Here is a 15,616-nt window from a genome sequence, read left to right on the forward strand (position 1 = left end):
AGATGGAAAATTTTATGCTATGTGTATATTACCACAATTAAAAATAGAAATTAAAAAAACACTTATAAACAAGATCTTCACGATGGCAACCTTTAGTGCACTGGGAAGAAACTATCAGAGTAACAAAACAACACTGACTTATCGAAATCTCTGTACTGTGCTCGCTACGGCATTTACCAGGGACTGCAAGAATTGAAAGATGAAGACCAACCTCAATAGGTACCGAATGAACAGCATCCCCTTGTGCGTTATACTGGTTAAAGACGCAACTTTTAATAAGAAATACTGGTTTTACCTCCTCATGTTTGGGAATGGTCACAGTACGTAGCAAATGCTGACATGTATGTGTTGAGCATCAGGGTAAATGGGCGTGTGTCACAGCTTTGGTGGGGCAAAAGCAAGTTATGGAGATGCCCCCTAACTGGGTAACCTGGCTCACTCCTTCCCATCCCTAGCCCTCCCTTCTCCAAGTTTGAAGCCATGTCGGCTGCGCACAGTGGCTCATGCCGGTAATCCCAACACTTTGGGAGGCTGAGGCAGGAGGATCACTTGAGGTCAGGAGTTCGAGACCAGCCTGGGCAACATAGTGAGACCCTGTCTCTACAAGAAAATACAAAACTTAGCTGGGTGTAGTGGCATGCACCTGTAGTCCCAGCTGCTCAGGAGACCGAGGTGGGAGGATGGCTTGAGCTCAGGAGTTTGAGGTTGCGGTGAGCTGCAACTGTGCCACAGCATTGAAACCTGAGTGACAAGGCAAGACCCTGTCTCTAAAAATAAAAATATAATAAAGTCATGGCAAATGAACTGTGCAGAAAGCAAACTGCTCAGTTTCTGACATTCTGCTGAGATATGATAATAGTGTGTCTACTGTTTTTCAGTTTTCTGTTGGGTAAGGAGCAACTAAACAAAAACAGGAGCCACACCTCCTGTTCCCATGGGAGGGGATGATGCTGTCATAACTAAATCTCATGCCAGCCAGTGGAAAGTATTAGGAGGGAAAGTGAAGGAGATACGGCCAGAAAACATGGTCAAAGGCAGCAACTGGGCTAGAGAGAGGTGAGTAAGATCACCTGCTGGACCAGCCCCCAGCCCTGACTCTGACTCCTCAGAGCGCCCGAGTAAGCAAGTCTTATACAAAAACACGAACGAGAACATTCGAGGAAATTCTGGAATGACTCACCATATAGATCTGTGACAGGACTGAAATTATCTGTGCTTTCTTCCCTCCACTTCCTAACATTTCTAAAATATAACCATTGCTGCGATGATTATTAAATTGAAAAATTCTCTGTAAAATGAAAGAGCTCTCCTGTAAAATGAAAGGAGCTCTCTCTAGAGCTCCTTTTTCACAAGAGGGGAACTTAGACACGCTGAGAGGCCCATCAGTGGGGACTCATGGGCCTTTGTTTCCTGCTATCGTCTGCACAAAGCTTCCTGAAGGTGGCCTGATGACAGTCAACCCAGTGAGCGGCGGCTGGGACCATAGGGCAGCAGGAGAAATGGAGTGTCTCTTAAGCTCACGCTCTGCCTATTTTAGCTTTTCTGGGCCTGGACTGAACATCCTGTGTGGCAGTCAGAAAGCTGGCTGGGGCCCTAGGAAAGCTGCCCTGTAGCCTACAGAGGCAAACGCGGGATTATCAAGGACTCCTGTAGAAACCACTCACCGGGGGTAGCTGGAGGGTGGTCACCTGCTGTGTGTCCCGCACATTCTCTTCCTGAAGAAGGAAAGCATCTTGCAGAACTGAAAGAGATCAGAAAATGGTGTCCCAAAGGGGACCAGGGCCAGGCCTGGTGCTGATACCTTCTGAGCTTCCCATGGCTCTTCACTTCCATTTTGGTAGCAAAGAAAATCACAAGAGAGGCACCAACAGGGAGCTGTTTCACGGTGCTTTTCATAAAACCCCAGTCTCTGTTCCTACATGTAAAATGAGGATTACAAAATGCTGCACATGAAAAGCACTCTGTAAACCACAAAGATTGCTGCGACTTTGTTTCCAGATATAACAAGGGGGGCTATAACAGAGAGTGCCTGGGTTCATGATGACACAGTCAAAAATGAACTCTTTCACCTCGGGTAGGTCCCTGGACCTCAGCATTGTTACCCAAACCATGGGAAAATAAAGGTTAAAACTCCATGGAGCTCAGCCATGTGTGGTGGTACAAGCCTGTAATCTCAGCTCCTCCTATTCTGGGGACTAAGGTGGGAGAATCACTGGAGTCCACGAGTTCCAGACCAGTATGGACAACACAGAGAGTATTTGTCTCTTAAAAAGAAAAAGAGAAAAAAAAATAGAAGAAGAAAAAGAAAAAGCCGTAGAGTTGAGGAATCTGTAAGAACTGTTAGGGTCTGGACGTGGTGACTCATGCCTCTAATCCTAGCTCTTTGGGAAGCCAAAGGGGGAGGACTGCTTAAGCTCGGGAGTTCAAGACCAGTCTGGGCAACACAGTAAGACCTCATCTCTACTAAAAATAAAAAAACTGGAAAGCTGAAACAGAAGGATTGCTTGAGCCTGAGAGATCGAGGCTGCAGTGAGCCACAGCTACACCACTGCATTCCAGCCTGGGCGACAGAACATGGCTCTATCTCAAATGAAAAAAAAAAGTAAGGGCTATTGGCAATCAGAATTACTGTGGAACTCCATAAAAAAGAAGGAAAATCCTGTCATTTGTGATGACATGGATGAACTTGAAAGACATGCTATGAGCAATAAGCCAGACACAAAAAGAGAAATACTCCATGTTCTCACTTAAATGTGGACTCTAAAAAAGTTGAACTCATAGAAGCAGAGAGTAGAATGCTGCTTACCAGAGGCTAGGGAATGGGGGACTGGGGAGACACTGGTCAAAAGGTACAAAATTTCAGTGACATGAAAGGAGTAAGCTCAGGAGTCCTATTGCATAACATGGTGACTATAGGCAGTAACAATGTACTGGGTGCTTGAAAATTGCAAAGAGGGTAGATCTGAAGTATTTTCACCACACGCAGAAAAAGGAGAGGTGTATGAGGTAATGCATTATATTAATTAGCTTGACTTTTTTTTAAGAGACTGGTCTCACTATGTTGCCCAGGCTGGAACAGAACTCCTGAGCTCAAGGGATCCTCCCACCTCAGCCTCCTGAGTAGCTGGGACTACAGGTGTGCCACCATGCCCAGCTAATCAGCTTGATTTAATCATTCACAGTGTGTATAGATATCAAAACCTCACACTGTTCACCGTAAATACATACAATTTTTTGTCAATTTGAAAACAGAAATTAAACAAAGAAGAAAAACTGTTACCACCGTAGGTACTCCTGAAAGAGCATTTGACACAGTGCCCTAAAAACCCTCATACAAAATGTAAAGTGTGGCTTTGGGACCATCTCACCAGCCTTATTTTGGGCTATCAGGGACTCTGCCACTCTTCTCCTGAAATTGGAAACTACCCCTTGTTGAGGCTTCTGCCATGAGCTACATTCCCTGCCAGCAGGGCAGCCATGTAAAAATGAGCTCTGTGTTTCCAACAGTACTCTTTTCTCAGATTAAGACTTGGAGAGCTGTGCTACAGTCTATTGGTTAACCCCAGGTCATATGTTAAGTCACTATCAAAGCAAACCCCAGAGGTCAGTGTCCCTGGCCTTTCAGAGCTGGGACACAAAGCCTGCAGGAAACAGCAGCTGCAAGAGTGGCTATGTGGAACAAAGGATGGGGTCAGGAGCCCACACAGATGGCAGTGCCATTCTAGGGGTCTCAGTGGAAGGCAGCCTTTTCACTGTATCTGAAGGGAAGCTCAGGCTGGATGGGTGTAGATTTGAGGAGGTGGTATTTTTGTGTGTGTATGTTCTATTTTAAGTTTCTATCTTCATCTTTATTTAACTTACTTTTACCTCCCAGTTTTATTAAGGTATAATTGACAAAAATTGTATGTATGAAAACTGTACAATGTGATAACTATACATTGTGAAATGATTAAGCTAATTAACAAATCTACACCTCATACATTTTTGTGATGAGAACATTTCTTACTTTCTTAGCAATTTTCAAGTATAAGATGCATTATTTTTAATCAACATCACCATGCTGTACCATAGATCTCCAGAATTTATTCATCTTATCTAATGGAAACTTCGACTCTTTGACCAACATCTCCCAGAGGGGATGTTTTATTTTTTAGAGGTGGGTTCTCACTATGTTGCTCAGGCTGGTCTTAAACTCCTGGCCTCAAGCGATGCTTCTGCTTCAGCCCCCAGTAGCTGGAACTATAGGCGTGAGCCACGGTGCCTGGCTAGCAGGTGGTATTTTAGTTCTGCTTCCTCACACCTGCCACCTTCTGGGATATGCAGCTATCCCAGATATATATATGAATATGTAGCCCCACCCTACCTTTGGCCCCGATAAATGAATACATGGACCCTTTCGAGAATCACTTTGGAGAGCTGCAGACCCTCCACAGAACCTAGGTTGTGGGGAAGATCTTCAAGATGAGGAACTATACAGCTATGACGGGTAGTGCATTCCAATGATAAATTGTCCTAATAGTTAAGGTTTTCCTGACTGCTAACTCTTGTCACACCTACTTTGCCTATTGATAATTGCTCATGGAAATGGGAGAGCTGGCCCTGTTTTCCTAAACCCCATCTGTGGTTGCTGGCTTATCTCAGAACTTTATCAAGAAGCAACTGCACAGGCTGCTGTAGTTCCTGAAACTCTTCCCCTCCTCCTGCGTGCCTTCCCAGACCCCACTACAAGGCCTCTCACAGCCCCCCACTTCCTGCATAACCCAAGCTACTTGCACGTGCATTATGTGGGTGACTGGCTGCTTCCCTTATGCCTGTTGTTACGGGCTAAGTTATGCTCCTCTCAAATTCCTACGTTGAAGCCCTAATCCTTAGGTACCCCAGAAGGCGACTGTATTTGGAGACAGGGTCTTTAAAGAGGTCATTAAGATAAAATCAGGTCATACGGGTGGGCCCTAATCCAACAGGACTGGTGAACTTACAAGAAGAGGAGATAAAGCACAGACACACACAAAGGAAAGACCATGTAAGAGACCCAGAGAGAGAAGGTGTCTGTTACACTCGCTCTGCAAACTTCTCTTAGTGTAAACATCTTCCTCTTCTTCTCCCTGAAAGAAAACTGCCCGTCACCAAGAGTCCTGGCACAAAGCTTGTTGTCAGCTTTCAGGGCCAGATATTCATAGGTTTTTACGGGTCCCAAGGAGAGCCAGTGGCATAAGAGACTTCCCCTCCCAGCTCCTTCTTTTTTTTTGTTTTGTTTTGTTTTTGTTTTGAGACGGAGTTTCACTGTTTTTACCCAGGCTGGAATGCAATGGCGTAATCTCAGCTCACTGCAATCTCCGCCTCCTAGGTTCAAGTGATTTTCCTGCCTCAGTCTCCCGAAAAGCTGGGATTACAGGCACCCACCACCACACACAGCTAATTTTGTATTTTTAGTAGAGATGGGGTTTCACCATCTTGGCCAGGCTGGTCTCAAACTCTTGACCTCAGGTGATCCGCCCGCCTCAGCCTCCCAAAGTGTTGGGATTACAGGCGTGAGCCACTGCGCTCAGTCCCTAGCTCCTTCTAAATGCCTATCTGCAAACTTCTCTTAGTGTTAACATTAGGCACGTCTAGAGCCAAGGAGAGAGGCTTCAGAAGAACCCAAGGCTGCTGATACTTTGACTTCAGACTTCCAGCCTCCTAAACTGTGAGAGAATATATTTCTGTTACATAAGCCATCCACTCTGTGGTACTTTGTTATGGCAGCAAACAACACACCAGCCTCCTGAACTGTGAGAGAATACATTTCTGTTACATAAGCCACCCACTCTGGTACTTTGTTATGGCAGCAAATGACACACCAATCTTGACTTACGAGCAAGAAAAGGCTGAAGAGTTTGTATGATTTGTACAGGAGTCACTAGAGTTTTTCCACAGAGAGATATTTAATAGGCATTTTGGTTTTATTACTGAAAAGCTTATCATAAGGCCAACACAACTTCTGCAAATCATAAGAACGCCCCCTGGCCCCCCAGACACTTTCTTTCCATTGTACCTATACAGCACTGTGGCAAGTCCACCCAGAGTCCTAAGAAAGCCCCCCTGGCCCCCTAGACACTCTCTTTCCACTGTACCTACAGAGCACTGTGGAAAGTCCACCCAGAGGAACCCACGTGCCAGACTTCCTTCAACCCAAGAGTACTGGTTTCCCATGATATGTACTTAAAAGTTTTGGGCGGCCAGGCGCGGTGGCTCACGCCTGTAATCCCAGCACTTTGGGAGGCCGAGGCAGGCAGATCACCTGAGGTCAGGAGTTCGAGACCAGCCTGGCCAACATGGCGAAACCCCGTCTCTACTAAAAATATAAAAATCAGCCAGGCGTGGTGGCAAGCGCCTATAACCCAGCTAATTGGGAGGCTAAGGCGAGAGAACTGCTTGAACCTGGAAGGTGGTGGTTGCAGTGAGCCGAGATTGCGCCACTGCACTCCAGCCTGGGTGACAGAGTGAGACTCCGTCTCAAAAAAAAAAAAAAAAAAAAAAAAAAAAAAGTTTTGGGCATCTCTGGCTTTGTGCTCAGCCTTTTATAGGTTGTATCTCATTTAATCGTCCAAAAACCCCAAAAAAGGTAATTACTATCTCTGTTGGACAGAGGAAGAAACTGAGGCTTTCGGAGTTTAGAAGCATGCCTCATGTCATACCCAGAAGATTCAAATCTAAGTTTATCTGATGACAAAACTACTTTTCTGTAGCAACCATGTACTTCATACACATACTCAAACCATGTCTAGCTGATGTTCTGGTCCCACACACTAGATACCATCCTCTGTTCTCCAAAGTATTTTTATATCTCTTTGCAGAATCACAATGCTCCTGTAAATAGGAATTGTTTAGCCAAAGAAACAGAGGTTCCAAGAGACAAGAGATGGCCATACTCCATTCATGCAGCAGGCCCTAGCTGTCATCAAACTGACAAATCCTGCAAAGATGCATCCTCAAAGAGATGAGAGGGCACCACCTCAGTGACACCCACTTACAGAAGAGTTAGCTCTGAGAGGATCTAGAACCATGAAAAGAACAAACATCCTGATGAGATTCTCGTTTAATTGCTCCAGGAAGGGACTCAGACCCTGATAACAGCTCACAGCCCCTCAGGGAACAGGAGAAAACTGCTGATGCAAAAGCCATCAGCTTAAAAACCACCCCAGTGTATAGTGTGTGGTGTGCGCTCCCCCAGATCACCCCTGCTACTCCCCGGGCTGCATACCTGGATCCCCGCTGAGCTGGCTTGGTGCTCTGCTTGGGAGCCCCAGGCACTGTGCCAAGGCTATGGGCTGGGCATCCTGGCTCTTTGCAAGGTCGCTGTGGGGCTCTACCGGCAGCTGCTCCTGCTCCTGGTCCAGAGGGCTGTCCCCATCATCAATCACCACAGGGTCTTCACAGTGCTTGAGCTGCAATCCCAGAGAAAGCTTTTCAGAGCTAGGCGAAGAGGTCCCATCTCTCCCTGGGCCTGGTGACCATCCACTCCACAGCTGCCCACCAAAGGCTCCACTTAGGCCTTGGACTGGGCCGTAAAGGGGCATGACACCATCATGCCCAAATTAGAGGCTTCAGGGAGTAAAACTGGCTTTCTTAGGAAACTCTAGTCTGGTCCTAACCAAAGTACACGGCTCTCAGTGGAATTCCTCATTCCCTGGCCAGTGCATGCATGGCCCAGTCAAAGTGTCTAAGCACCAGATCTCTACCCGTCCCAGCCCCACCCCTTCTACTCACCCACTGCCAGGGTCTCCCGGGCTCCCGTTCCAGTGCCTCCACCGCGGCCACAGCCTGCTCTCCGCTCTCAGGCTCCTGCGCCCGCACCCAGCTCTGGATCTCCCGGGGCAGGATGGCCAGGAACTGCTCTAGCACCAGCAGCTCCAGAATCTGCTCCTTGGTGTGCCTCTCAGGCCGCAGCCAGCCCCGGCACAGGTCCCAGAGGCGTTGCAGGGCCTCCCGGGGGCCTGCCGCCTCCTGGTAGCGGAAACGGCGGAAGAGGCGCCGAGAGGACTCGGGACTGGGAAGCTCCCCTTGGGGGCTAGGGTTCTCTCCAGGTGGGCTCCTCATTTTCCTGGGCTCCTCACTTTCCTTCGGAGCCAAGACTCGGGGGCACAGGGCTGTGGGCATGATGGGATTTGATGGGGGTCAGCAGCAGAAGACGACCCTATTTCCAAACAGAAATCACTGGCTTCAGTGTTCTGGTCTCCTGTGGTCATTTCTGGGGGACAGTGACAAGGAAACTGTCAATGCCCTCAGAGACCAGCCCTTTGGAGAAGCCCTGGGAAAGGTAGGGAGTGTCGGTGTGGCTGGTCTTTACACACAGAATGAAACAGACAGAAAGATACCCTCCCCCCATCAGTACCATTACGTGTGGATTCCCGTAAGCGGGTGACTGGATGAACAAGGCAGGAAATCTGGGAGAAAGTGGTGGCATTTCAACGTGACACTGGTGTTTTGAGCATCCCAGGAAACCAACAGCGCCACATGCAGATGTAATCAAGACTCTCTGGTACCTTAAGTGGCTGGGTCCTCCTGGAGAGACCCGAGATGGGCAGGCCAAGCAGGCCACTATATTGAAGCTCCGGAGCCGAAGTCACTGTTCTTGTTCTCAAGACCTTTACAAATAGAGCTGGAAAGACAAAGACAGACATGCATCGGATGAGCCTTCCAGCACATCCAGGAATGGAAAATCCATCCTGCTGGTGGCAGAGGGCTGATGGTGCTCAGTGCTGGATGGACAACCCAGCCAGAATCAGCTTTGCCCAACAGAGTCTGCAACGGGAGGCAGGGAAAATACCCAGACACAGGGAACATCACATGAGACAGCCACATGCAGTCCACGAGGGACAAATAACACTGCATTTAGAAATATCAGTGGTTTCCTATGAACCTTCTGCCAACTCTTGCCTGACGTTCAACCTCGCCTCCACCCTCTTGTCTATCCTTGACCTCTTCAAACCACATTCAAGGCAACGGCACACCCGCGAAAGCCGTTCCTCGGCCAGGACAGGAGAGTGGGTCCGTCACGGCACAGCTCAGCCCTCAAAGAACCCCTGGACACTGCAGCTGCCACACCCTCAAGGTGGGCCTCAGGGGTCCCTCCACCTCCCCGCTGGTGTGCAGACAACTAGCCGACACATACAGGGTGGCAAAAGAGACCAGCAACCAGTATACCTGGCTGGTGTTCATGACTCCCACCCTAGAACACTGACCCGTGAAAGGGCACATGGGGACACTCACGGTGCCCTTCTCTGCCATCAGGCCTCTATGATCCTTAGGACCGGCAGTGCCTGCCACTCCTCCATCTGCAGGAGGTTGTCCAGCGTGGCTGCGCCTTAACCTCCAACAGCTCACAAGGGGGACTCGGGCCTCACTCCCATTTCACAGGAAGACAAGTGATGCCAGAAAAGCTACGAAACAACTCAGTGGTTCCAGAAACACCCACTGCTCTGAATCTCCTTGCTTTCCAAAGTAACAACACATACAGAAACGCATATGGGGGCCGTGGAGGCGTCGGGCTGGACGCATTACAGGGCTCCCCACCACCGGATTCCCTTCCAGGGCGGCTCCGGCATCTGGAGCCCGGGGTGGGCCCCGCCCGCCCTGCTCGGCGGCCCCCTGCGGCGCCCATCACACACCTGCAGCGCCCAGGACTACTCAGGTCCGCCCCCCCGGAGCACCGGCGCCCACCCGGGCTGCCACTCGGATCGTCTCCAACCAGACGGCCGCGTCCGTCTTTGTCACGGCGGCACCTGGCGCGTCGGAGGCTCGGAGGAGACGCCTGATGAATGAACTAACGTGAGTGAGGCGGAGGAGGGCCCCGCAGGGGCGGAGCGAGCTCCCAGCCGTTCGCGGAGGAGGGACCGAGCCGGATCGGCAGAAGGGGAAGGAGAAGGTCGCTGCGGGCCAGGGAAGGGGGAGCGCGCCCTCCGCGCCCTCGGTCTCCCTCACACGCGCGTCTCCCGTCTCGCCGGCTCCGGGGCTCCTCACCTCACAGCCCGGAGCTCCCTCCCGGCGTCCGGCCGAAAGCCCTCCTGTGGCGGCGGAAGTCCAGGGCAGCCGTCCTCATCCTCCCGGCCCGCCCGGCCGGGCGTACTCGCTGAGGCGGCGTCTCCGCAGGCGCCCGGCTCCTTTCCCGGCCCGTCCAGACCGCGTCTCCCGATCATCCGGAACGCCACGGCTCGGCTCGGGGGCAAATGGAGGCGCCTGAAAAACAATGGTGTTGCTTTCTCCCCCGCCCGCACCTTCCTGAGCGCTGGGCTCTGGGCCGGGAGGCGGCGCCGCGGAGGCCGGGCGCGGGCCGAGGAGGGCGGGGCGGGGCCGGCCGCGGGAGCCGGGGTGCACTCACCGCCGCGACTCGTCCCTGTTGGCGGGCGGCGCAGGCCTGGCCACTGCCGGAGCCCGCCGGACGCCGAGGAAAGGAAAGGCCGGAGCCCTCCGGCTCCCTCCCCTGGGACACTTCCTGCTCCGCTCTAGGACCGGGGAGGTCTCCGCATCTCAGTGGTTCGCTCCCCCGCCCCCCGGCCGAGGTGTGCGCTGGGGGTGACATCCGACACCCCCGGCCCGCCCAGCTCCGCGCGCGCCTGGGCCTGGCCGCCGGGCCGGGGGCTTTGTGGGTCAGCCACGTCGCCGCGCCCGGTCCTCCCCGCGGGCCCGCCGGTCCGGAAAGTCAGCCCGGGGCTATTTTCTCCGCTGTTCTTCTTCTCCGGCGCCCCCAGGACACGCGGGCCGCTGGACGCCCGGAACGGCCGACCGGGAGGCGCGGCTGGGATGGAAGCTGGAATTGGGGGTGCGGGATGGAGCGGAGGGAGGAGGCCCCGCGCGCCGTCGGCCGCCTCATTTCAGACTCCCCCTGCGAGCCCCCGCCAGCCGAATTCCGGGCCGCCCAGCCCCTCCCGTCGCTGCGGGACGCCAAAGGTAGCGCTCGCACCCGCGCCTTCCGGGCCTGGCGCCCACGTGCGGAGTCCCCGCGTTAGGAAAGGCCGCGCAGCCGGAGGCCACTCCGAGCCTCGGGACGACCCTGAGGGATGCGCAGGGGGTCTGCCGTGAGTCCTGGCCCTGAGTGGGGGTCACGGGGCTCGCAGAAGTGAACACGGTTACCGCTGTGCGCAGTGGCGGAGGGAGAGGATGAGGGACTCTGACCCAAGGTCATGTGGCAGTGAGGGGCAAGCAGGAATGAGGGCCTCCGGACCCCACCCTGAGACAGGGCTGCTGGCTGCTACACTGTGCTGAATATAGCCCAAATTCTGACATGGGTCGTCCCCGGGGAGTGGTCATTTTTCAGGCTCCAGAGCTTGAGAGAAAGTGTGAACCCGGTCCCTGGGCAGGCCTGATTCCCATGGCCCCTTCTCCATCTGCTCTGCACCGAAATTGGATTCTCCCACGCAGAAGGGGAGAAGGTTCTCCATCTTCCAGAGGGTAGCTACTGCCCGTTGCTCCGATTTCCTTTCAAGGGCAAGCAGAAGGAAATCGGTTTCCCCAAAGAAAGTGGCCCGGCTGAGTAAGTGGGGACAAGGTGGTTGGACTGAGGCACAGGATCCTTTAGCTCTGTTACTCTTCTAATCCCGTGGCCCTGGGCACCACCACTTCCTCCTCTGAACTGCTGGAATAATCACTTCTGAGTAGCAGAGTTACTGGGAGCCGCTGTTTGTCAATGTTCACATTCTGACTTTAGCAGGAGATGGACCAAGCGAAGGAGTGAAGCCCTTGTTTGTGAACAGTGATTGTTTCCCAGATGACAGCCAGATGCCCGGCAGGGCCACACAGATTTTAGCTGGAGCCTACAGGTGCAAGGAGGAGCCACCCCCTTTGACTTAACTGGACTGACATTTACAGGACTCATGTACAGCCTGCTCTCAGGAACACCGGCCAGGAACTGTGACATGGAGGAGAGGAAGTGGGAAGGCTGGTAGGGCTTAGGTGCTTTGGCAAACATCCTAGTCTGTGGGGTTCCAGAGCCCTGGTGCCACAGCTCCCAACCCTGTGACTGGCCCAGGAACTGGCTGTTGAGTGGGCATCTGTGTTCATAGCTCTGCCCCTTGCAACCCTAAAGCAGGTAAAATGCAGGAGGCAGAAATTGCTGGCAGACAGTATCCAGTTAATCCCCACTACCCAATTCAGTTTCTTCCCCTGACCTGACACGTCCCTGCCCAGTTGTGCCTCTCACTGTTCACCTTTTGAGGCACAAAGTGGGCTGTTTATGCTGCTTCTGCCTTTAGCTCAAAACGGGGCTTAAGAGTCAAAGTTCTGGAGTCAGGCACCTGGGTTAAATCCTGCCCCATCAATTCCTAGCCAGGTGACCTCAGGCCTACATAACCTTTCTGTGCCTCGGTTTCCTCATCCAGAAAACAGGGATGATGCTGTGTACCTCATTTGATGGTTGTGTGGGATTGAAGCTTCTGTCATTCAGCAAACCTATACGGAGTACCTCCTGTGCATTTATGAGTGCCAGGCAGCCTTCCAGGTGCTCAGGTAATCTGTGAACACAACTGGCTATTGGAGGAAGCAAAATCAGTAACATGACCTGCTCTCTTTGATCTGTGCTACAGAAAAAAAGGAAAGTGGAGAGAAAAGGAAAGGGAGAGGCATCAGGAAGTCAGGAGTGCTGGGGAGGGGCTGGTAACAGTCGTGGTATTAAAGAGGAGGGCAGGCAGGCAGGCCTTACTGTGAAGGTGGTATTTGAGATGAAGGAGTTGATCAGAGTCCCTTTTTCCCACATGGAGACCACCTTGACAGCAAAGGCCCTAAGGGGGAGTGGTGCAAAGCAAGGTGGCGGGTGAATGAGAGGAGAGGGATGGTGTAGAGCTGGGTGGGGGCACAGGAGCCCGTGGGGAAGGTGTTTGCCTCTGGACGCAGTGGACGAGGTGGGGTTGTATCAGATGCCACGGGTGAAGCATCGGGAAGAGGACCCTGCACGTAAATCGTGCTCAAGGACCGTGCCATCGTCATGCCCAGTGTGTGCATGTATTCGGTTTGTATGAATATGATATTGCCAATCATATCTGTTTTTATGAAATGTTTGCTATGTGCCAATGATTCCATCCATGGGGAGACCATAGAAGAATGATCCAAGGAGCTGGGAGGGGAATCAAATAATAAATCAGCGATTCTGCAATATAACGCCATTGGTGATAGGTGTCATGAAAGAAATAGAACATGGTGGGGAAGCGTGTGCTGGGGATGTTCAGGTAGGGCCTCTGTCAGGAGGAGACATTTGAGTGGAGAGCAGGTGGGGGGGCCCCTGAGCAGAGGAGTGTGGGAAGAGTGTTCCAGCAAAGGAAACAGCGTGTGCTTGCTCAGCTGGGCAGAGGAACAGTGAGAATGGTGAGGCTGGAACCAGGTCACCGGATTTTATAGTCATTAGAGGGTTTCAAGTAGGAGTGTGGCCTATCGGAATCTTGATTTTAGCAAGATCACTGTGCAGAACAGATGAAGCAGAGTCCCTGTTAGGAATCGCTGTAGAGATCCAGGCAGGAGATGCTCGGTTCCTGGAGTTGGCTGGTGGGGGCACAGCTGGTGAGCAGTAGCCCAGTCCAGGCTCTGTGTTGAAGGCATGCTGCCGGTGTTAGAGGAGTGAGGAACGGCTGTGACTGGGGCTGAAACTGGGTGACTGAACGGGCCCTCTAGAGATGGCAGATGCAAGGAAGCAGGTTTCCAGGAAGGGGCTGGGTTTGGGGTTGAATTGGTGGATTTGGGAATTGCTGGTTTTCAGATGCCCGGGAGACAAGTGGGGATGACCCTCTGGGATAGAAAGCTGTGGCTGGAGGTGGAAATCTGGAGTCACAGTGTGTAGCAGGAGTTGGGACAAGAGGGTTGAGTGTGTTTTGAGAAGCAGCCCCAGGGAGGGCAGACCCTGTGAAATGCCAGCCCCGGACCCTGGGAGCCCAAGGGGTTAGTGGAGGAGAAGGGAGAGAAGGGGAAGTAGGAGGAGGAAAGTGAGGGGGAGGACGAGGGCAAGAGAAGGGGGTAGGGAGAGCTGCTACCGCCTTGAGAGAGAAGGAAAATTGCAGGTTTGGAGCCCTGGAATCCAAGTGAGCACCTGTGTTTCAAGGAGAGAAAGAGGTCGGGGGATAAATCCAGCCCCAAGATCGAATCCAGTGAGCAAAGGACACTGCCCATTGAATCTGGTAGAGAGGCCCCTGAGCAGAGCAGACAGTGGAGTTCCTGGGCTAGAGTACTTTCTGGAGGAGAAGGGAGGTGACAGAGTGGACACAGCCCCGTGGAGAAAAATGGTCTCATCTTAAAGATGGGAGAAATTGCAGTGCATCGCCTGGACGAGGGAGGGCTGGCGCCCAGGGCCCGTGGGGAGCCAGAAGGCAGGGAAGGCTGCGTCTGGACCCGGGGCAGGTCCACAGGAGCTGGGCAGGGAGAGCCTGGGGCAGGCTTCTTCCAACTTTGCCAACACTCCAGTAAAATAAGGAGCGAGTGTGACGTTTTATTTTATGAGCCAACTTGGCTAGCTGTGGTACTCAGTTTTTGTTCAAACACCAGTCTGGCTGTTTCTGTGAGGCTGTTTTTTAGATGTGATTAATATTAAATCTGTAGACTTGGAATGCAGCGGGTTACCCTCAATAGCGTGGGCGGGCTTCGTCCAATCTGTCAAAGGCGGTAAGAGCAAAGACTAAGAGCAAAGACTGCAGTCTCCCGAGGAAGGAATTCCCCCTGCGGCGTGCCTTCTGACTTGCTGCAGCCTCGGCTCTTTCTGGATCTGCAGCCTGCCCTGCAGCTTTTGGACTTGCAAGCCAATCAGTTCCTTAAAAGAAAACTCTCCCTCATCTCTCTCTTTGATCTCTAGCTCTATAACCCCCACCCCCTTCCCTCCCCCGACTCCACATGCTATTTGTTCTGTTTCTCTGGAGAACCCTGACTGCTTCACAGGGCCCTTAAGTGACAGGGAGAAAGAGGGGGTGAAATGTGAGAGCAGGGGGAAGAGGGTGTGAGACAGCCATCTTGCAGTGTGGAAAGGTGAATGGGCAATAGCAGAGGAAAATGTGAATTATGTATCACCTGGAAAGTGAAGTGTGCACAGGGAAATGTGATGTGTAACCTAAAGCCCAGTGCTTTGCAGGTGGGCAGCCATTCCACTGTGACATCGACCCCTGCAGAGGAGGTCGTCATTCCACATAATATGCTTGTAGACCGATGACAAATACAGGTGTGCAAATATGTGAAGCCCCATCACTGGACCAAGCGCACCTGCCTCCTCTGGGAGCTGTCAGAACCCACAGTCCCCAACCACAGCTTGTGCGGCTAACCAGGCACCAGGGATTTGCATGCTTTTTGCAGTGCGAGAAGCTCTGTTGTAAGCTGGGTATAGTAGATACTCAATAAACTGTGGCTTTAGGAACAGTCCTAGGAATAGTAGTGCTAGTTCTTACTGTGTTAGTCACAGACTTCTAGGGTGCACAGATAGCAAGGCATTAATCTGGTCCCTTATTGTGGCCTGTGGAAAGGGGTCAGTGAGAAGCTGTTCAGTGAAACAGCTTTGTGTGATGACATTTTCTCACTATAGAGGCCTCCCAGCCGTCACAGAGGCCTGTTCATCTATTTTTTTTTTCTTTTGTTGAAAGCAAAAGCACTTTGAGATTTGCGGGTAGACTGACAT

General features: G+C 52.1%; 1 protein-coding gene and 1 long non-coding RNA gene across 5 annotated transcripts in view; one reads left to right on the top strand and one right to left on the bottom strand.

The window, feature by feature from the left end:
• Nucleotides 1-10,511, bottom strand: part of ZNF496 (zinc finger protein 496) — a 32,021-nt gene extending 21,510 nt beyond the window's left edge. For 2 of the 4 annotated variants that reach the window (XM_050771737.1, XM_050771747.1), the window contains exons 1-6: nt 10,361-10,472; nt 10,003-10,218; nt 8,526-8,641; nt 7,750-8,176; nt 7,244-7,427; nt 1,665-1,741 (exon numbers count right to left, since the gene is read on the bottom strand). In XM_050771737.1, the coding sequence (XP_050627694.1) occupies nt 1,665-1,741; nt 7,244-7,427; nt 7,750-8,139 (651 nt within the window). In that variant the 5' untranslated portion in view covers nt 8,140-8,176; nt 8,526-8,641; nt 10,003-10,218; nt 10,361-10,472. Of the gene's footprint in view, nt 1-1,664; nt 1,742-7,243; nt 7,428-7,749; nt 8,177-8,525; nt 8,642-10,002; nt 10,315-10,360 lie in introns of those variants that run through there. The other 2 variants (XM_050771719.1, XM_050771728.1) reach the window with 2 other exon arrangements.
• Nucleotides 10,512-10,624: 113 nt separating this feature from the next.
• LOC126943745 (uncharacterized) overlaps nt 10,625-15,616 on the top strand; it is a 47,678-nt gene continuing 42,686 nt past the window's right edge. The window contains exons 1-2 of the long non-coding RNA XR_007721840.1: nt 10,625-10,929; nt 12,099-12,101. This is a non-coding gene — a long non-coding RNA (uncharacterized LOC126943745). The remainder of the gene's footprint in view (nt 10,930-12,098; nt 12,102-15,616) is intronic.

Source organism: Macaca thibetana, chromosome 1 (genome assembly GCF_024542745.1).
Source record: "Macaca thibetana thibetana isolate TM-01 chromosome 1, ASM2454274v1, whole genome shotgun sequence".
NCBI lineage: Eukaryota > Metazoa > Chordata > Mammalia > Primates > Cercopithecidae > Macaca > Macaca thibetana.